At 41.2% G+C, this 21,534-nt stretch overlaps 1 protein-coding gene and 1 non-coding gene across 2 annotated transcripts in view; one reads left to right on the top strand and one right to left on the bottom strand.

Annotated features, from left to right (window-relative positions):
- Positions 1-1,658: 1,658 nt before the first annotated feature.
- cunh20orf27 (chromosome unknown C20orf27 homolog) overlaps positions 1,659-21,534 on the bottom strand; it is a 28,857-nt gene continuing 8,981 nt past the window's right edge. Inside the window, exons 3-6 of the mRNA XM_022764202.1 lie at positions 16,680-16,819; positions 8,846-8,984; positions 6,238-6,363; positions 1,659-4,099 (exon numbers count right to left, since the gene is read on the bottom strand). Coding sequence (XP_022619923.1) covers positions 3,999-4,099; positions 6,238-6,363; positions 8,846-8,984; positions 16,680-16,819 — 506 coding nt within the window. The 3' untranslated portion in view covers positions 1,659-3,998. The remainder of the gene's footprint in view (positions 4,100-6,237; positions 6,364-8,845; positions 8,985-16,679; positions 16,820-21,534) is intronic.
- Positions 4,849-4,919, top strand: trnag-gcc. The gene has a single exon. It is a non-coding gene; the product is annotated as a tRNA-Gly (tRNA).

The raw sequence follows: 21,534 nt of genomic DNA, 5'->3' as shown, positions 1-21,534 counted from the left end.
GTCCGGGTTTAGTTCAGGACACAAACCGGATCTTTGCTCCGAACAGCGCAGAGTTTCTTCAAACTTTTCTCCCTCCGTCACACCTGCCTGTGTTAGGTGTCCTGCGTCTTCTTCACTTTCCTAATTTAACATAAGCAATACTGATTTTTGATCATGTTCAGAAAAGCCTTTAGTGGCGTCTTCATTTGCATTTTGAAAGGCAGAGGTTATTTAAGATGGGTTATATAATGGCTGGAAACGAGCCAGAGACAAATAAAGAGGCCACACAGTCCACACTTCTCTCTTCAGTCGTTTTCCTGTCATTATTTCTGCAGTAATGTAGTAGTAAAAATTAAGTTCAATTCTTCAAATGTGGTAAATTGGGCTTTAAAGGGCAGCACGTCGTGAAACAACTGAAACGAAACTTACCGTTTAACATCAACATCCACACAGACTGTTCAGCCTGCCCTCTCCTCACAGCGGGAGTGGAAAGACTGCTGCCATCTCTCATGTTTGTTTATTAGACGTATTTTTGTGGAGGTGAAAAACTGATGTAAATCTTCAGTCAGGTAAAATGGAAATAAATGTTATTTAAAAGTTGTTGTTGTTGCTCTTGGTCAGTTCTCGCCTGTTATTATTAGTGATGAGGCTGTTTTTAAGACCATAGTTGCTGTCAGTTACACTAGAAACCTGACTTCCTGCTCTGTAAGAAGTTGGCATATTTGATTTCCTTCTGAATTCTGATGAATGCAGTTTGAAAAGGAAATTCTCTGAGCAAAACCCTGTGAGGGATCCACGGTCAATCTTTAAGGCAAGAACTGACATCAAATTTTCCTGAAAAAGAAACTATGCGATACATCCACCCAGTCAGATTAATGCAGGTAGCACAATAAAAATGCAGGAAATTTAAGGATTAATTTGTAAGTAAGTTAGTTTTAAGGGGGGGAAAAAAGATGGATGTGATGCTTCTAATGCAAATGGGTTTCTTAAAATTATAGAGCAGCGAAGGAGTTCAGACCACTGCAACAACAGAAATGAGAAATTAATAAAAAAATAGATCCTGGCTTCTGATGTTTGTGATAAAATCGTTTAGTAACTGGTGGGACTTCTGATATGTAAATCCTAAAAAGAAACAAATAAAAAGCTGGTAATGTATGTTAACAGTAATTATACTGGAGACATTTCTGTTAAATAACAACAAAGATGTTGAGTCTTAAATCTACTTGTTGAATATTAGAAACAGGTGTAATCTGACGCCTGAACCGGTCTCTTTGTAAAGTTTAACCAGTTCTGTGCAACACACCGTGTGTTTCCATCAACTGCAAATGATCAGTTTTTGCTCCTTCAACAGAAGCAGCTGCACGTTACTGAGGCGAAAGTGAGCTGCACAAAGATGACTGCAGATGATCTTGAAATAAACCCCAGCTCCACAGTCATCTGACGTGTTGGTCTCTTTAGTTTTAAGGAACATCGTGCCTCTGAATGTTTTTAAATCCCCACTGAAATCACATGGAGAAATATTTTGTGTAACAGACGTGACATCAGGGGGGGAAACGTGTTATCCGGGGCATCTGTAAGCCACAGTTGGTTTGGCTGAGACCAAACACTGTTGTAGTGGTGTAGACTGCCACCAGCTGTTACTGCAATGAACTGACAGAAGCCACGAGAAGTAACAAAACTCAAACATACACACATTTTTTATTCATTTTTGACATTAAAAATACAAATCACACACACAGGGAGCAGATACCAACAAATAAACTGTGACATTCTTCAAACAGGAACCTACTGAGCACTGTACTTTCACACTAAGAGGGAACAAACCAGATTTTTTTGACCTATTACGTGCAAGCAAACATCAAATAAATCTATTTATCCTGTACTACACCAACAGCCTGTGGTCTAACATGTAGAGAAATCACACACAGAGTCGTTTCCTTTAAGGCTGAATGCATTCAATAGGGTACAAACAGAAGAAAAAACAAACAATGAAATGCGATTCAGAAGAAGGAAGAAGAGAAAGAAGGGGGAAGGTGGCAGTGCAGCCAGATCATGGCACTCGCTCTTTTAAAATGTAACAAAAAAATGTAAATGAGGCAGAGCCGACAGTTCAGTTTTGTGACCGCGCCTGTCGACTCTCTCTGATCTGCACTCGTGCTGTGATAAGAGCGATGGGACTGAGAGTCAAAGGCCTGACTGAGGCAAACTGGTGGATGTCGTGGGATTAAACACTGAAACAGGCTGGACTGTAACCGCAACACTTTTCTGAACCCACACACCCTTTTGTTTTTAAAATTTCCCCTTGTTTGATCACATACGGTCTCGACACTCACTTCACTTCTGGTCCATGTGTTCGCCTGGTGATGAGTCCAGATGTGTGATGAGGACGTACGGTAGATGGAAAAACAACATCAGGCTCAAATAAAGTGAGAAACAGGACAGTGTAATGGAAGGCACTTACGTCACGTGTGTCTTTCTGAAGGCTTCATGAATTTAAACAAAAGGAACTGAATGTTAATACGCCCCAAACCTTACTGGACTGGCAGCAAGGGCTTTTTTCTTAAAGGAAAAATCCACCCAAAACACTTTGAAGCTGCAGCTACAACCAAAGATTATTTTCATGGCTGATCTAAAGATTATTGTCTTGATTACTGGATTAAAAGTTTGCTCCATCAAATGTCAGAAAGAAATGGAAAAATGTGGATCCGAAATTTTCCCAGAGACCAAGGTGATGTGTTCAAATGTATGATTCTGTCCGACCAACACTGCGAACCCAAAGAGATTCAATTTGCAATGATATAAAACAGAAAAATGTCGAAAATCCTCACATTTCCAAAGCAGGAAGCAGAGAATGTTTGACTTGAAATATGTCATTAATGATTATAATCAATTATCAAAATAGCTGCGGATTAATTTTCTGTTGATTGACCAATAATTTGAGATCCATTTAACACCCTTAAAAACATGCATACATTGCATTTCTGAGCCAATTTCGTTGTTTTGTTATGCAGTTTTTTAAAAAATTGTGTGGAAAGTGCCCAAACATAACAACGTGTCAAGATACGCAGAGCACGGCGACAAAGACATTTAGCGGTAGAAAATTCTGAATCAGTGATTGAAAACATCAAGAGTCAACCTCAGATTTCGGTGTCACTTCTTCACAATAAAAGATTGATGCGCTATTTTTCAAGCTCTATGCAGGAAAACTCCAGCATCATTTTCTGTTTTCTCCATGACAAGAAAAAACACCTCCCTACATTTTTTTTGCAGGTGCAAATGATATCATCACATACACCTACTGAACTTCACACCCACTCTTTGGGATTGACTAAAAGGCAGTCTGGGAAAAAAAAAGACAACAACATAAAGCCTAAGCAGAAGTAGTCAGAGCAGGTTGAGGTAAAGTACAATAGAAATGTCCATTACAACGCCTGAAATGTTTGAACCTGACAGACTTTAATTGCATGAATGCTTAAGAATGTCAAAGTTGGATTTTTCCTTTAAATGGAGAATCGTGAGCACGCCAAGCCTTCAGATTCATGAGCATTTCATACGGCGGTCTGCAGTGCCCCCCTATGGTGAAACAGAGACATTACAGTCTCAGCACTGCCTCTCCGTTCAGCTGTACCTCCCTGAATTCTGCAGATTTGTTCCTTCCTTCAGCTTCAATTTAAAGCTGAGGCCTTATTTACACCCTCACAACTATTAATTCATGTTGGAGTAAGTTCGCACATTGTGCACATCAGGAAAACAGTGAACAAGAGGCAGTGTGAGAGGGGATCTGAGGCTGCACTGGTTGTGAAGAGCACTGTTGCCCTCCAGAGGTTCAGCAAGGAAAACACAGATGAACGGCAGAGAACGGCAGGTCAGGGTGAACGGAGGGAAAGTTGGAGGAGCTGCAGAAAAGACGAAGCAACGTGACAAAAATGTCTGTTCGGATGCTGTCGATGTCGGTGGTGAAAGTGTATTCGTGTGTGTGTGTGTGTGTTTTGTGTACTTGACTATTTGTAACTTGAGATTCAGTCGAATCCTTGCCAGTCACTCTGTTCGGAGTCGTACTCCAGCTCCACCCCGATGCAGCGGACTCCCTCCAGCAGCATGGGTGTACCGTGGTGACGATCTGGATCAGAGGCAGAGAGAGAGAGAGAGAGAGAGAGAGAGAGAGAGAGAGAGAGAGAGAGAGAGAGAGAGGAGTGAAGTCCCTGATGTGAGACGCCCATGAAACACTTCTTGCAGGATCAAACTCCACCTGTTCACCTCTCAGACATTTCCTATTATCTCCATTAGTGTGTTATGTCACATCTCAAGCTCAACAATGTAAACACTCCACAGGGGGTTCGTCTAGATTTTTTACAGTTCAGAAGCCAGAAATGTGAATGAAAACATGAAGCCCCCCTCCCCTTCCCTCTCCCCATCCTGAGGCTATCTCACAGCTCACATGTTGTGCTTGCGATTGATGTTATTATCGGATATGATCGGAATCTATTTTGAAGTTCAACTTCCTGCCTCCCTGCTTTAAACACCCAACTAACAATACAACCAGTCAGAGAAAAGATTAGTACAGAAATAATTAGTGATGATTGTTTATGTGTAAATTCACAAAAAGAAAACTGGAGGAGGATTCATGTTTGTACACTACAGTTATTTGGTGTGTACTACAGAGAACTGACAACTAGAGAAAAAGATGTTCCCGATTTGGTTGAGAGCTTCAGCTTGGATTTTAAGTCCAAACAAGATCAACATTTTTAACTCTTAAACACTTGTCATGAAACTTTCAACCACAGAGTTTAAATGTGTCTCACTGTAAAGCGACGGTTTGTATCTTGCTCACTATTCATTTTCGGTAGTGCAAAATTGTAGTGCATCAATGCATTGGTGGTTCAGTGGTAGAATTCTCGCCTGCCACGCGGGAGGCCCGGGTTCGATTCCCGGCCAATGCAAGACTCCTTTTTTTTCTTCTCCCCATCCCACCGCCATTACATAACACAAGGAGGGGAGGGACGAAAATGTTCTTTACAATTTCCCAGAGTGCGGTGAGACAGTCAAACCCCAAAGACGTTTAATTTGCAGCGAAATAAACAGAAAAACAGCAAATACTCACATTATCCTATAACTTCAGGGAAGTTTGAACATTTTTGTGTTTTCAAACCAGATTAAACGCTGAGCCAACACAATGTCAGTCCACTGTGCTCACTCAGTCACTGATCTAATAAAGCCAGAGCGCAGAGCAGAGCTTAATCCATTGATCTGGTTGCCGCCCAGGCCTCAATTACACACAGACATCTGGACAGATGTTGAGGGCTATGCTTTGTGAGTAAAAATAAACACTCACCAACACAATCGCCATTCATCCTTAAACACACAAATGCATGCCTACAGAAACACACACACAACTTCTACTATATTTACGCAGGCACAGATGGAAATACACATACGCCCACTTCACCTAATTCTCCATCTGCCGACACGAATGCCGACAGCGGATGCAGTCTTACTGACACAGATTCAAGAGCAGAACATTTGAATTGATTACAGCCTCTGCTCTGAGACCAGAACAGCAGAGCTGCAGTATAGGAGGGCAGTTTTGTTATTGTCTTTACAGCTGCAGAAACATTTTCCATTTTAACATCTTTTTAAGCAGCATTATACAAATCATTTGAGTCTCAGCTGGTTTTTTTTTCCCAACACAAAATAAGTTCTGGTGATTCCTCTAGAATTTAATAATGTGTTTTCATTATAAAGACTGCGTGTAAATTTAACCTCTTATTTTTTAAGGGTTGTTGGTGATGAACTAATTCTCTATTTAATTAAAAGTGACACTGAGCCTAAATGCGGAGTCACCAGCAGGGGGCAGCAGTGCACCAGTGGTGATGCTGCAAGTTCAACCCTCGGCTCATCTGACTGAGATGACAGACTCCCAGATGTTGCACTGAACCTAACGCGCCTGTGATTGCTGATTCATAATCAATGAATCATTTAAGTTTAAGCTTCTGATTTGTGAAGATTTGCTGTTTTTCTTTGTCTCATGTGAGAGTCAATGAAGTTTCTTTGGGGTTTGGACTGTTGGTTCGGACATTACAAGCAATTTGAAGACACTTGGGACTTTTAATTAACTTTTACTTGTCTGTGCCCAGGGTCTCATCGTCTCGTACTTGGACCGAGATAAGTAGCAGAAAAGTGTGGTGCAATATTAGCTGTGTGCACAGACAGCACAGAAAGATGAGATCATTATCACATTAACTGTTAAAGTGGCCTCACCCATGACTCTGGCGTGAACTTTGACCTTGACACAGACGTCCTCGTTGGTCTCGCTCAGCAGCAGCACTTCCTCGCACAGAACTCCCTCCTGCTGGGCCATGTACTCGCACGTTACCTTCAGACCTCCTGGAAAACACACACAGAGAGAGAGAGAGAGAGAGAGAGAGAGAGAGAGAGAGAGAGAGAGATTGGGTTTCCTCTGTTGTATTTACTACACACAAACACATGGTGTCTCTGTCTCAGACTGATGCTTCGACGGATCCCCAGCAGGCCAGAGGAGCAAAATGTCAACACGATGATAAATACATAAACACAGCTCACTGATGAGTAAACAAAAATAAATCACAAATATATTATACATATAAACACACACACACACACACACACACATACACATACTGTACATCTGCCGCTTTTCACATCAGCTGACACACACACAGACCATTGAGTAATATAAAGGGTGTGACAGCTGAAAAGTAAAGTAAAGGTCAATAACCTGCTTTAGTTACAGGCACGACTCCCAGAAACATTCAGGATCACCTTTGGCCCAAATTAGCAGGTTTAGTAGCGTGGCCAAATCCAGTAGAGACTCATTCGACTTTAACACTTCTATCACAGATCTTCTTTTCTTTTTTTTTTTAAAGCCTGGGCAGGTGCCAGGTGTTCAGGGTTTACCTATGGCAGCGCAGAGAGTGACAGGAATTCAAGACAAAGGAGGAAAACATATGAAAGTCAGTTTTGTTTTTATGATTCCTCAGAGATGGATTTCTGAGCGAGCTCTGTCTGAACTGTCTGCTGCTGTAATCCTCAGCCATCTGCTCCTCTGTGCAGCCTCTGAACACTGCTGCTGAGAATTACTTCCAAGTATTTCCCTCAGATCTGCCTGCAACAAAAATAAGCACATACTAAACTTTTTTTTAAATTTATTTTTATATTACACCCTGCTTTCTACGTGGCTTGGAAATATAACTCGTGATAAGGCAATATGTAACAGGAAAAAGCCTACTATTAACAAACACTTATTTAAAAGGGGATTTAAATAATGGATGACATGTAAGAGCTCTGTTTGCAGCGTGTAGCCCCTGAAACAAAGAGAGGGAACGGATCAAAATGCAACAGACAGAAATAATAATGTTTTGGCTTGGGCATACAAAGAGTGGGAGGGGTTACAGGTCATTGCAGATACATTTTTATTACTGACAGGTAAGAAGAATAGGAGGACATAAATGCCAAATATTATGCTTATATAATATAATGCTTATGTGTGTTCACCTTACAGGATGTACCTTCAGTTCCTATTGTGGTAACAAGAAATATATTAAATAATTCCTGTCAGAAATGTACAACAGAAAATATGTCTTAATCTAAAACCCTTATTTTGCACCGCACCCTTTTTGTACTGACAACAGTGTTGAGGAAAGTCCACAGAGGGAGAAGGGGGAGGGGGGAGGTCTATAACTATTTCCACTGGGGATGTTACCAAATCCTCGTTTGACCCCCCGCACTTTCACGGTTTGTTCGATTCATTTACTAAAATACCCCTTGACCGTGTCCGTCCTCCGTCCGACCATAAAGTCCAGATGGGAGAAGCTCTGAGTTGATCAAAATGTTAATGTGCTTAGAAGTTATTACCGTGCACTCACAGCAATTAAGCTTTAGAGCAGCAGTGAGTCATTTTTGGTGTTTTTTAGCCCCCGGGTCTCGTCGCCTTTCAGGCAACATACAGTCAGCCCTATCCTGTTGGTGTCGGGTGTTGTCGCTGCATGCCGCCTGAGAGGAACACTGCAGACACCACCCAGGGCTAAAATTACTCATGATCAAAGATAATGCTGCGAAAGATGAAAAGCTTCTGACTTCACTATATCATGGTTAAAATACCACTAACAGTTTCTAATGCCTTCATTACCACAACCTTAAGCCTCATTCTGAGGAAGCACCTGCCTTCATTAGCAGTTTTATCTTTCTTAACCACAACCAGCTAAACAAGGACACAGAGGCGACAAACTAGGCCCTTTGTTGATCTACTGTTCGCTACTGTGCAGACGCCAACAAAGCTGCAATATACAGCTCAGATACTGTGATAACACCATTAACCATGATATTTGGTGTGAAAATGTGACGCACCTGATCGCAACTAAAACAAAGATCAGGCTCGAAAGTCAGGTTGTTATATTATGAAACGCACATGAAGCTTTTACTCATCCCCGTCTCCTCCAAAGAAACTCTTGTTTTTTCTTTTTTTTTATATAATTTATCTTAGCTAGTTGCAAAAGTTTCAGGAACACAGGACACACAGATCGAGTGGCTGAGTGGGCGATATTGGACAAATTTCCTCCGTAGCCGATGACCTACTTTGGTTCAAAATCAGTCTCCTGGTGTTGGTGGTGTGACGAGTCGTGATGAGGAAAGATGCACCACAAACCGACTGCACCGACTTCAAGGAAATTACAAAAAGTTAAATTATCACGATTCCCCCCCTTTTTTTTTTCCCTGAACTATATTTTTTACTTGTGCCCCAGTAAGCTGCAGTGTTTCTCTGCTCTGACAGTTTTGTAAACCTGGCTGTGTTTATTGATGTTCTGTTTCCCACATTCCCCTGTGATCTTACCCTCTGGTGCCGGTGTGATATCGGTGATCCGCAGGTGTGGACTGGGTACAGGCGCCGGACACACATCCTTCCCCAGCGCTGGGACGTCGGGCAGGTTGAACATTATTTCATATCGGTGCTGCGTCTTCAGGAAGCCAACCTACAGCGAAGGGGAGGGAGAGATATTACTAAGGTTGAAAGGCAAACAGAGTCAAGATTTAGTGACTTGGCAGAAATACAATGGCTTCTTTCTCCCTCCTATAACTTTGGACTAATCCGACAGCACCATAGAGAGAGAGGGGTGGGCCGAGAAGAGAATAATGGAGAGGGGTTCATACAGAGGGGAAAAAGGCTTCAGCTTGGCTTCAGACCGCATACTATAAGTCCATTACAGCTCAATAAATAAAGGATTAATTTTTATGAGTAACATGGATAAGTAATTCTCATAACCACTACACTGTTGGGCTGAGTTTCCCTTGAAGGAGTCCTCTAATTGAAATCATTAGTCATTGCTCTGGTGATTTTAATCCCCTCACCTCTGCCAGATTTGCAATTTCAGCCTGACGGGAAATAAACCTGAATTACTTTCTGGATTTCACTCAACTCCAAAATCTTCCAGTAATACTAATCCTATGAATGGATTTTTTTTTATTTTTTTTTTTAGCAATTCAAGAGCTTAATCTTACTCATGGCTACACCTTCTACATCAGTACGGAGGCCGCAGTGGAGCTTCTCCAACAGCTTGAAGCGTGAAGGCCAACACGGGCCCCCCAGAGGAGGGAGGAACTTCAGAGGTCACGAAGAGCTAAATCACTCCGGAATAAGAAGCTGGATTTCTTTTAAGGTAGAGGTGGAAAAGTTGAGACTCTCTGATCTTTGCCATGCGTTAGCGGAGGCCGAGCCTTCATGCATATGACAACATCTTCCGTTCCCATGTCTAGAAAACTAACTGAGAACTAACTAAAAACTAAATCTATCTGTAGTTTCCAGAACCTTGGAAATGTGATTGTTGGTCACTTTAACTTCACAAAAAATACTGACTATATTTTCAAGAAAGCCATACAGAGACTGTATCTACGCAGGGAGCTGGAGTTAGCTAGGAAAACCTCAAAATGATATATAAAAGTCTGGTGGAAAGTATTTTATTTGTCAGCATAGTGTGGCATAAAAGCTACAGGGAAGCTTAAGATGCAGCCAAGTGAGATATTAAATTATTGATGCTGTGTTCCAGCTGTGTCCCGATAAATTGTCTTGTATTGTTTTTAGTGCTGTTTGGTGAAACCAAAGACAATTTTCCCCAATGTGGGAGTTCATAACTAACTATTAACTATTAAATGTAATGTAATGATCTGGCTCCTATTTCCTTCTGATATAATAGATGAATCTCCAGGTTACAGGACCTCGAATCATCCAATCAGATCATGTAGAAAAAGACCACAACACCGAACAGAGTATTGCTCAGTGACAATACTGATAATCAATTAATCACATTCATTCACAGTCATTTATCAGGCAAAGATACTAAACATTTGTTGGCTTCAGCTTCTCAAATGTGAGGACTTCACCTTTAGGTGTCGAAGGTTGTTTTTCACTCTTTTCAGACATTTAACAAACTGGACAATTAATTTATTAATCTAAAAAAAATATATCAATCATGAAAATAAGTTAATTACGAGTTTTAAGCAAGATTACCCATCAGACCGCAGATGAATTTTCAGACTTCACAACAAAGGACAAAGAAGAAAATAAAAAAAATAAAAAACAGGAGGGAAATACATAAATGACGCAACCAAACAAAACTCTGTTTCATCTCACAAACAACACACAGTTCTCATTACCCACACACCACGAAGACGGTAAGATGGACAAGTGAGAGAAACAGCGACAGAGAGGTGGAGTGTGAAGAGTGATCTGGTGGTAGCTGCCTGAAATTTAGCAAAGGGAAAAATTCATGAGGGAATTGTCACAAAGAGGAGCGAGGAGAGCCTCGCAGAGGAGGCAGGATGAAAAGAGAGACAGCGAGGGAGAGGAGGAGACAGCAGGGAAGTGCAGGCAGGGGGAGATAAGCCCAAAGCCCCTCCAGCTAGATGGTTTCAGCCCCACACAACCCCTGGTTGAAGCGAGGGGCAGAGCAGAGGCTGCACACAGCATCAAGTGAGAGGGACGGGGGGGGGCACTGAAGGAGCACTGCAGAGAAAAACAATAATGATTCAGCGAGTGTCGTCCCACGCATGTCCACCGACTGTGAACTGTCACAGAAATGTGATCTAATATGAATTTCAATCTGCGGATTTGGAAAAAAAAAAAAAAAAAGTGCAGGTGGGGAAATGTGTCACTGATGGAGACACACACACACACACACACACACACACACACAAAAAAGTGATAATTGATACGAATCATTTCATTTAGTACGCAATTTAAAGTAACTCTCGTTAATGAGTGTGATGCATCTATACACTAGTGAGTGCTGGCAGTACGTGTCAGACTCAGTTCATCCAAAACAATGGTGTAATTCTTATGTAAGTTGAAGGGGAAATACCACACATTTTATGAAGCTGCGTCACCCTGGTTCAATGCGACGGTTCATTCATTAACACACTGTTTATTGACTAAACACGTCTTAGAAGAAAAAGAAAAAACAACTATCAATCCCCAGTGGACAGTGAATAAGACGTGGACCTGGCAATGCTAGAATACAAAACTAATTCTGACTCCATAAAGTTACTCATTCATTCAGTGTGCTGACATAAAAAGTTAAGTATTGTCCCAGAGGGAACATTTTGTCTTGAGCGCAGTGCTGCAGTCTGTTGCTTTACATAAACACATGATACAAAGTATGTGACATGACACTGGACAGTTGCTAAGTAAGTAACAACACAAAAGGTTTAAAAGAATTTAAGTGGTAGGTGCTAAAATGCTTGTGTATGTATTACACAATGCTCTGCTGCATTGAGGTTTAGCATCAGAGTCCAGCAGCTTGATGGAGGCTGGAACAAACGGCAGCTTCCAGTGGTTTGGTTTGTTCTTTTGCACCCTGAGTCTTCTTCCTGCTGGCAGAGGTTTGTATTCAGACAGGAGGGGATGCTGAGGGTCTGCAATGATTTTTGATGCTTGTTTCATGACTGCCTGCCTGTACGGGCTCTGCATGGGCTCATAGTCTTTCTTCCCTATTACCTTCATAGCTCTTTTGTGCACACTGACAACCCTGCTTTTCAGCTGCACAGTTAGGCTGCCGAACCATGCTGTCATTCCATATCTAATGGTGCTCTCTAGGATTGCCCGGTACAACATCAGCATGATCAGGCTGCTCACTCCAGACAGCCTCAATCGCCTTAGAAAGTAAAGTCTCTGCCTCAGTCTTTATGCACAGTTTATCAATGTGTGTTTTCCAGCAAAGATACACGATGGTTTTTGATGACCACCGGCTCGTGGGTCAATCACTTGCCTTGGGTCAAAGACCGTCTCCTGTGTGTGTTTCGGTGACATTAGGAACTAGATTATTGATGTCAAATCACTTGAGGAAGGTGTCTGTCTCATGGTGGTACCCAGAAGGGTCCATGTGTTTATGGAGAAGGCTCAAAATCACAGTATCATCAGAGAATTTTATGATATCATCATTGGGATACACGTTCCTGCAATCATTTGCGTACAAGGTAAAGAATATAGGTGAGAGCCTCTTCGTATGTTCCTTCTCTTATTTTATGCCAATGTTTCCTGCAGTCATTAACATTTAAGTTACATCTAAGTTACTCACAGTGACATGATGATAGTTAGCGTGCATGTAAACCTTCTTATTGTCTGTGGAATGGAGGTGAAACTTCATAAGCTCTGGCTGTCCTGCGTAGAACAAAATAACATGAATTAAAAAATGTGTGGCATCTGCAGCAACACAGCTCCAGCTGATCTCTGTGGCACCTACAGCAACTCATTTCCATGCCCTGCTTCACCATCTTAAATCAGAAACAAGGGGCGTGCACGAAGACAAACAGACAAGAATTGTGTGCCGTTTCCACATGACCCTGCCTATTTGTGATATTCAAATAACCTTCATCAAAACTGGTATTCATGCAGCTGTTGTATGCATGCCGCTTCCATCCCACACACTCCCACCACCTCATCTTTGGTCTGCCTGCGAGGACCGCCAAACCCACCCGGCCGTTTCCATAGCAACACCACCCCACTTCCCCCCCTCAGCTCCACGATAAGCCACGACGCAGGGCTGACGGTACTCTGTGCCCACTCTCAAGCACGCTTAAAGAGCTTTGAGAAACAAGCACACACACACAGACACACACACAAAACGGGCTGCTCTGTAACAGTGAAGGTCACAGCCAAGTTTGTAGTCCATCGACACGGGCACACACAGCTTTTAAGCAAATTGATTTGATTGTGAATTTGTTTCAACGCTTGGAAAGGCTTAGTTACAGTGAGCGTGCACAGAACTTTCCTTTGGGATTTTGGTATGATTGAGGAAAGGTCAACCTGAAGCCCTCTGAAGGTCTTTCGATGTCATATATACAATATAAACCTAAACCAGGCAAAATGACATCTACCTTTAAATGTGCTGGGCCTTTCACTGAGAAATGAAATGTAGAGAAGAATAAGAGTTGTCTTTTGAATTTAAAAGTGGGAAGTCTGGGTTTATTCAGTGACAGTGAAAGGGGCAGAAAATGAGAGCAAATACAGCTTCAGTCATTCTGTAACACTCATAGAAACAGTTTTAGGACACACTCTACCTGCAGGGAGGACATCCTTTCAAAAGCTGTCCAAAAAACATGAGCTATTTGAGATGCACTTCAATTTCTGTGCCAGCCACTTGGACAGAAACGAATCCATCCCTTATCAGATATATCATGAGGTTGCTCCTCTGCCTGTGTGCCTGTCTGTTTTATTCTCAAACATTTAGATCAGTGCTTCTGAACCGCTTGCACATTAGGTGCTATTATTACACTGTGGACAATGTTCTTATTGTGATACTCTTGGGTCTCCTGATCTGACATTTGAAAACAAGACGAGGAGTCTTCGTGAGCCACAACGGCGCTTTGAGCTAAATGCTAACATCAGCACAAGCTCGCTGTGACATGTTGAACATGTTGATGTTTACCATGTTCACAATCTTAGTTTCGGCTATATCGTTTCATAAGGATGAATTTATGTACGAACGTTTGTGCTGATCCATTGAGTAGAAGTTGAGACATTTTACTGAACTGGAGAAAATATTGATCTGCTGGTGGTCTGTCTCCGTCTAATTTTGACAAATTTAAACTCTCTCTGAGTAAAACTGAAGTCTCTATATTTTCACAGCTGCATGACAATACTAATTTAAAGAGAGAAGAAGAATGAAGAGTTGCTACGAGGACAAGGTAGGATTAAAGAGCTTTAAAAAAAAAAACAGCAATGTCTCAGAAATAAATGAGCTATTTTAATTGTGCAGTTAGAAAGAACATGTTTAATTAATTAGCATCATGATCATCAGCAGCTTCAATGTTAATGAAGCCTGTGCAGCTAAAACAAGTTAACGGTCACTGATAAAAACTTGACACAAGAGTAAATTTTTCCAGAGGCTCCTATTATTAGAGTTTTTGAAGTTTTGGAGCCGCTTCTGTTGCCGTTGCTTGGCTCCTGAGTTCAGCACCTCCAGGGTTTAAGAGCTGACAGCAGAGAAAAGATAAGAGGTCTGATATCACTGTTATGTGCCTTTATAGCCGACAGAGGAGATTAACAGTGATGAGAAAAGACTTTAATCTTCTCCTGAATGTTTCACAGATAAAACCTATCAATGCTCGAGAGGGGACTGACACACTAGATCAAAGAGTTACCTTCTAATATTTTATCCACCACTTGAAAAACATGGCACCAAGGGAAGTCAAGCCCCTAATTATGACCAGTTACAAGACAAAACTGTCACGGCCAGTGGGCAATACAGATATAACTGTGAGAAGGTAGTGGTTTTTTTTTTCAAAGGGAACCGAACTCATTTAATATCTGTTTCAAAAACAATGACTTTGTTTGATTGGTGGTAATAAGTCTGATGTAATCGTTAGTATTGTAGCTTGTTTTAGTCTGGGCTTTTATTTGGATTGACCGCCTCTAGACTGATTCATTTGAAGATGAAATGATATGGGATGTTGTGCTTTTTTTTTTTTTGTGCCTTTGAACTGTCGCCTCCCAGTCTTGTCCAACCAGTTTCCATTCGTTTAAACAGTACAAAGTTTTATTGTGAATCTAATCCACAGATCCACTTGGGAGTTGTCTTTTGGAGCTACATGGTGTCCATGGTGCAGATGGAGACCGAATGACGTCTATAGGCTGGAAGGAAACGACGACCTCGCATCCTGACCCCTCAGATCATCTGGGACGGGTTTACTCAGTGTTCAAAGAATCAAACAAGGTGAAGCAGCTTTTAGTTTCCATGCTCCTCACCTGTGGAACTGGTTTCCTGAATACCTGCGATCTGCTGAAACTGTCAAAACATTACTATTTGCTGCGGCTTATAAATTATATACGTGACATCTCTTTAATCTTGTGTCAGCGGAGACTCTACCTCAGCTCACATCTTTTAATATTTCAATTTCAATGTCTTTTACCGCTGCTTTCTTTTAAAGTGCTGTGTAAAGTATTGATGTCCGTGGTTGGTTGATTAATTTTGAGGAAAGACTGTGGTGCGTTTGTGACCCCCCACAGCGCCACTGACGAGGGTGGTTATTCCCGGGGAAACTTCAGGTTGTGTCCAGCGGAGATAAAACCCACAGTGAGGTCTCACCCGTGGGGAAAGAGGCTGACCCCGGTGTAATCAAGACCTGTGGTGCATTTGTGTCCGTCGGGAAAAGAGGTTCTATAGAGCTGTTTGCCTTAGTAGAGGACTGTGAGAAAGTTTATTACCTGGTTTTACATTTTACATTTCTTATTTGAATGTTTTTTATTTATTCAAATTAGTGTTTATTGCTTTTAAATGCAATTTTAATGTCATCTGAATGTTTTATTTTGAATGTATTCCCATGCCTCTATAAAGCACTTTGAATGGTGCTTTATAAATAAACCTGCCTTTCCTTACTGCAGATCACTTTTGATCCAAGGGAGCATGTGATGATGCCAGATGATAACTGAGCTCGGGGAAAAAGCTCATCATTATCTCATAAAGCGTTGCCTCCCGAGATTTCAGTGCAGCTCCTTGAAACTAAATGGATTCATGCCAGATCATTATGCGATTGATGCTTTTCTACAAATACAACACACACATTTGTGACTATAATCAGATTAAGCACTGCAGTTAAATGTTTATATTGTCCCGACGTAAGCCTCATATTAAGAACCTAAACACCTAAAATACTTAAATATTTTATCCAGATAGTGTGCTATCATACTGATATATATTGCCACTGTGCTGCCATCACTCTTGGGTTGTCGAATCTTATTTGTCGTGTGATCACATAACAGAAAACAGAAAACAAACTGAGTATAAAATGAATTATCTCTCCCGCTGCCCACTTAGCATGTTACAGTGGAGCGACTGTAAGATGTGGCCTTGCAGTAACCGAAGATAACACTGATGGAAAACGGTTGAAGCAAGGTCTTCTCTTTTGTGGAAAACGCAAAAAACACGGTCAACAGGAGCTGAATTTCAAACAAGAACATGCAGCCAGAGCAGAAATAGGTTTTTGGGCTTGAGTGAGTGTTTGTGAAGGATAAAAAACCTTCAGTAGAGATTCACGGACAACAACAAAAACACTGCTGTGTCTGTTTGTGTGTTTCCAGTTCATTCAGGAACATAAGAAAATTGGGGGAACTCAAAACAGATCTCCCTCATCATCTGTAGCTATCAAGTGTCAGGCTATTGCAAGGTTAACCACACCTTGACCATGAAGTTGCCGTCGTCCTCTGGGGTCACCATGACAACAGAGTCATGCAGCTTTTCATCGAAGTGAACGTGCGACGGGGCGCCGGCGGCGGGGGGTTCCTCTGAGAAGCGCACGCCTCCTGCCTTCGCACAACCTGAGAGAGAGGGAAGATATGAACATGAGCACTCACGCTGCGTCCCTTTACGGGGATTAAAAGATCCGTTAAACAGCAGCAGTCAACTAATTTTAATGACACGGTGGAGAGGAGAACAGAGCACTTTACAATCACTCAAACCTGCTCTGGTAGTCTGAACACTCGAGGAGCTGCTAAGGCCGGAAAAGCTCACAAAGGCAATAATTTATGTGCACATACAATGCAGAATACCCATCATGTAGGGTGTTCAGTGCTTCTGTCATGGGAACAGAGCTAGCAGGGCTGACGGAGAGAGAGAGAGAGAGAGAGAGAGAGAGAGGAAACGTTGAAAGCAAGCACGAGATGGTAAAACTGAGGAAACAGTTGAGGGAGAGAAGAGGCGTCAATAATCAAAAAGGGGAAAACGATAAAGAGGAAGAGACAAAGTTTGTGCAACAGTCAAAGGTCTGGAGTGAAAGACGGTAGAAATGTTGCAGTAATGGATGGGGCTGCTGTCTGCTCCACACAGGCCACGACGTTAGCACAGTATTGTGTAAAATAAAACTATTATGTGGTATAAAGTAAAGAGAGTCTTACAGATATTAGTTCTGCCACAGACTACAGACTACAGACTATTGACTACAGACTACATATTACAGACTACAGACTACAGATTACAGACTACAGACTACATATTACAGACTACAGATTACAGACTACAGACTACAGACTACAGACTACTGACTACAGACTACTGACTACAGACTACAGACTACAGACTACAGACTACAGACTACAGACTACAGACTACAGACTACAGACTACAGACTACAGACTACAGACTACAGACTACAGACTACAGACTACAGACTACAGACTACAGATTACAGACTACAGACTACAGACTACAGACTACATATTACAGACTACAGATTACAGACTACAGACTACAGACTATTGACTACAGACTACAGACTATTGACTACAGACTACTGACTACAGACTACTGACTACAGACTACTGACTACAGACTACAGATTACAGACTACAGACTACAGACTACAGACTACAGACTACATATTACAGACTACAGATTACAGACTACAGACTACAGACTATTGACTACAGACTATTGACTACAGACTACTGACTACAGACTACTGACTACAGACTACAGACTACAGACTACAGATTACAGACTTCTGGCAGCTGCAACACTGTTTGAATCCTGGTGTAAACCAACGTCCCTCAGTTTAAGGACAGTTTTGCACAAACCTTAACAATCCTAACAGTAATAGATGGCCTCTTATATCAGTCATTATCTTATACTGGAAGCAAACACGGTGTGCTTTCAAACCTTTCTTCCCAGTAATATTACATTACAAATCCCTCCACGCCAGTCTCCATAGGACCTCTGTGTGAAAATAACGTGGTTAAAGAGGTTTAGGTTTACAAGCTCAACATATTATTTCCCTTTAGGTTTTTGGTGCTCTCCTATGACACTGAGACATGGTGATATCTATTTTTCTCCTGGCCAGGCGTTCATCCCCAGTGTGGGAGAATAGAAACTTGTTCTCCAAATAAACCCCCTCCTCCCAAAAAAATAATAATTCTCTGAGACAACAAACAACTTGTCTAAATTTCTGCTCAAAGGGATTTGGGTCTGGTTACAGAGCATCATTTTCCCAGAACCTCAAAGGAGTGTAGAACACAAGAGACAGATAAACAGTACAAAGAATACAGTATGCTGGACTTCTCTGTTATATTTAAACAACCTTTAAAATGTTTATTAAATGTTATATTAATATAAGGTTATCCCCGATGGGACTTACTCATCATTTGAATTTAAATGCAATTTCTCATAGAAACTCTTTGGAAAAGTTCTGTTGCAGTGTGTGTGTGTGTGTGTGTGTGTGTGTGTGTGTGTGTGTTTGTTTGTGTGCAAGTATGACTCTGAGATTACCATATCCAGCATCATACTGTCTATTTCACAAACACACACCCTTCCTTCCAATTATCCTTGATTTATTCAAAACTTCAAAGGGCGTCCTCAGAACAAAGCACAGATATACAAGTCTATCTGTGATTTTAAGAACCTAATCACCTTCTGAAATAAAACTGACTGCAATAAACTATTTAACCTCAGAACTAGGTCTTTTGTTGCTGCTTCTCAGGCTCACATGTATTTATATCGAGTCTTACAGGGCATAGGAAACACCAAGCATTTTCATGTACATTATTAATTTCATTTATATACATATATATATATATTCACTGACTTTATCATTGACTTATATCCAAACTTAAATCAAGTGTTTTCCAGTAGAAAAGCTGTGAAAACCAACTGTATGCTTTCTGCCCAGCACTGAACGGCCAACAGAGAAAGTTAGCCACTAACTGGTGAATACAGTGGAGCATTTAGCAGCTAAAAAAAGCCAGATATGTTCCTCAGGAGTCTGTGGAAACCAAAGCACAACTTCAAATAAATGCCTGTGTGTCTATTGGACGCATAAATAGCAACTGTTTGATATCACATCCACCAGAACAACTTCATAAGTTCATATAATGTCAGCAGAAAAAGAAGTGAATGTAGCTTTAAGCAAATTGCCGCAAAGCCCAAGTCCACTTTAAACTTTAATCAAGTGTTCTTACCAACCTGACAGCTGAGGAGATTTTATTCTTTTAAGTCTTTTCTTCCAAAAAAGTCTTTTCTTTTTTTACACTTATTGGCAGAGGCATCCTTCCCCTCCATATCTGGACCAGAAAATATTCCTTCAAGTGTAAGACTTTTGTCAGAAGAGGAGAAATTTGGCTTAGGCCCACACTGGTGAAGTTGGCGCCATCTGTATTATTAAATATTAAGCCAACAGAGTAGAGCCTGGTAATAATGTAAATTTTATCTTGAAGATCAAACTAATAAAAACATAATGAACTTTTTATTTCAAAACAACAGCACCTGTAGCCTGGACGGGTAATTAAATTAAACATGCCTTATTCTCACTCGGAAAGCAAGGAGATGCATATATGGAGGCATGCAAAAGAGCTTGCATTATATCAAAGCTAATCACACCACAGTGTTTATTCGTTATATAAATACACTGTGGTTAATATTAAATAGACAATAGTATAGTGCATAACTGCTCCAGCCCATTTAACTGAATTCATGTACCGACCTATGTTCTTGCATTACATGAAGCAGAGGCCATTACTGTCCCACTTGGGCCCAGTTGCATTAAACTTTTATTCAGACTCATATTAGAGATTAGAGATCCTTGCTATCAGCAATGTGGGTCACAATAATGAGTTCAGGAGTTACATCATGTTCCATATGTGCAGGATCACTGTGCAGAAAGGGAAAGTGGAAATGAGGATTGCTGTTTGCCGTTTGATAGTGCAGAACACCTTGTAGTATTAGCAATATCCCATGACGGAGCTTTTAATAGATGTGCAAGATGTAATGTAACTCAAAAGAGAATTTATTACTCCTGTGATCCTAGACAGTGCAATTTCCCAAGTCTCCAAAACTAGATGAAGGATAACAAGTCAGGGACGGGTCAATATCTGAAAATGAGTTTTCTTATCTGATTATGTGCCTTCATTTAAATTCAAGACTAAAACATATTACAGCATTAATAATCTTTAATCTTTCCCAAATATCCACCATTTGAATAAAGTGATACCTACTTATAAAAGATAAGGCTGATAGTAAAGTATAGAAAACAGCAGCGCAGTGTTTGGTGTAATGCCTGTGAAAGATTAATAATACCCTTCACATAGCGCCAATCAAACGCAGCTAATAATGATGTACATGACATTCATGAATAGATTTGTTGTCACTGCAGAGTAAGTCACTGCTTACAGCACACAACATTATCTTTGCTGGAAATGTTGCCATCTATAGCGAAGTAGATCCACGTGGAAGGGATGGAACAGCTTCTGACTCCGACCATGAGATGTTGCATTTGACCTTTAACACCAACAGGGACGTCGTGAGAACCGATATTTCGGTACCAAGTCAAAAGCCGAAATTCTGAAAATGCGACGGTACTTCTCACTACTACTCTACAGTACCGCAGGTACGAGGGCAGCATAATAACGCTGCAAGAATCCCAGTCTGACAACCAACCGGAGGAGGAGGAGAAGGCAGACACAGGAAATAACAACAACAACACGTGGAATGGCAGCAGCAAGTGCAGCAGTGCAAACAGGGAAAAAACACACCGCGACTAGCGTGCAGAGAAATTTTGTATTTAACGCGAATCATCAGGGACAAGTTGTAGACAACCAAAAGCCAGTATGCAAACCGTGTCAGAGAGCACTTCAAATGAAAGGAGGAAACACTTCGAACTTATCTAAGACAACAAGTCACCAAAATGTTCACGTCCTGACATGCTGCGGTTCTTGTTTGTGAGTTTCAACAGCTGACATCTGTTGCAGCAACGCTCCACACACAACGTTCACAGAGGCTAACGTTAGCTTCTCATATCGTAACATCCCTACACACCAATGACAGCAGTCTGTGAGGATATACAGTGTATTGTACAGTGTGTAAGGGTGTGTTTTTCCTTCTAGAGAAGAGAGACTCTCCATATGAAGACTTAAAGCTTTAAGTTAATGATCTAATCGCATGATGGGACCAGTTATTTGACGTTACTACTCCCACTATAAGAGGCATGAAGCCTTGAAGTTCAAACAAAAGAGCTCCATGACCGTAATTACATTCACTTGGGGCACAC

This window comes from Seriola dumerili, unplaced genomic scaffold, assembly GCF_002260705.1.
Source record: "Seriola dumerili isolate Sdu_G_001 unplaced genomic scaffold, Sdu_1.0 BDQW01000531.1, whole genome shotgun sequence".
In the NCBI taxonomy this organism is placed as follows: Eukaryota; Metazoa; Chordata; class Actinopteri; order Carangiformes; family Carangidae; genus Seriola; species Seriola dumerili.
The sequence above is the reverse complement of the archived record's forward strand: the minus strand, read 5'-3'. Positions and strand labels throughout refer to the sequence as shown.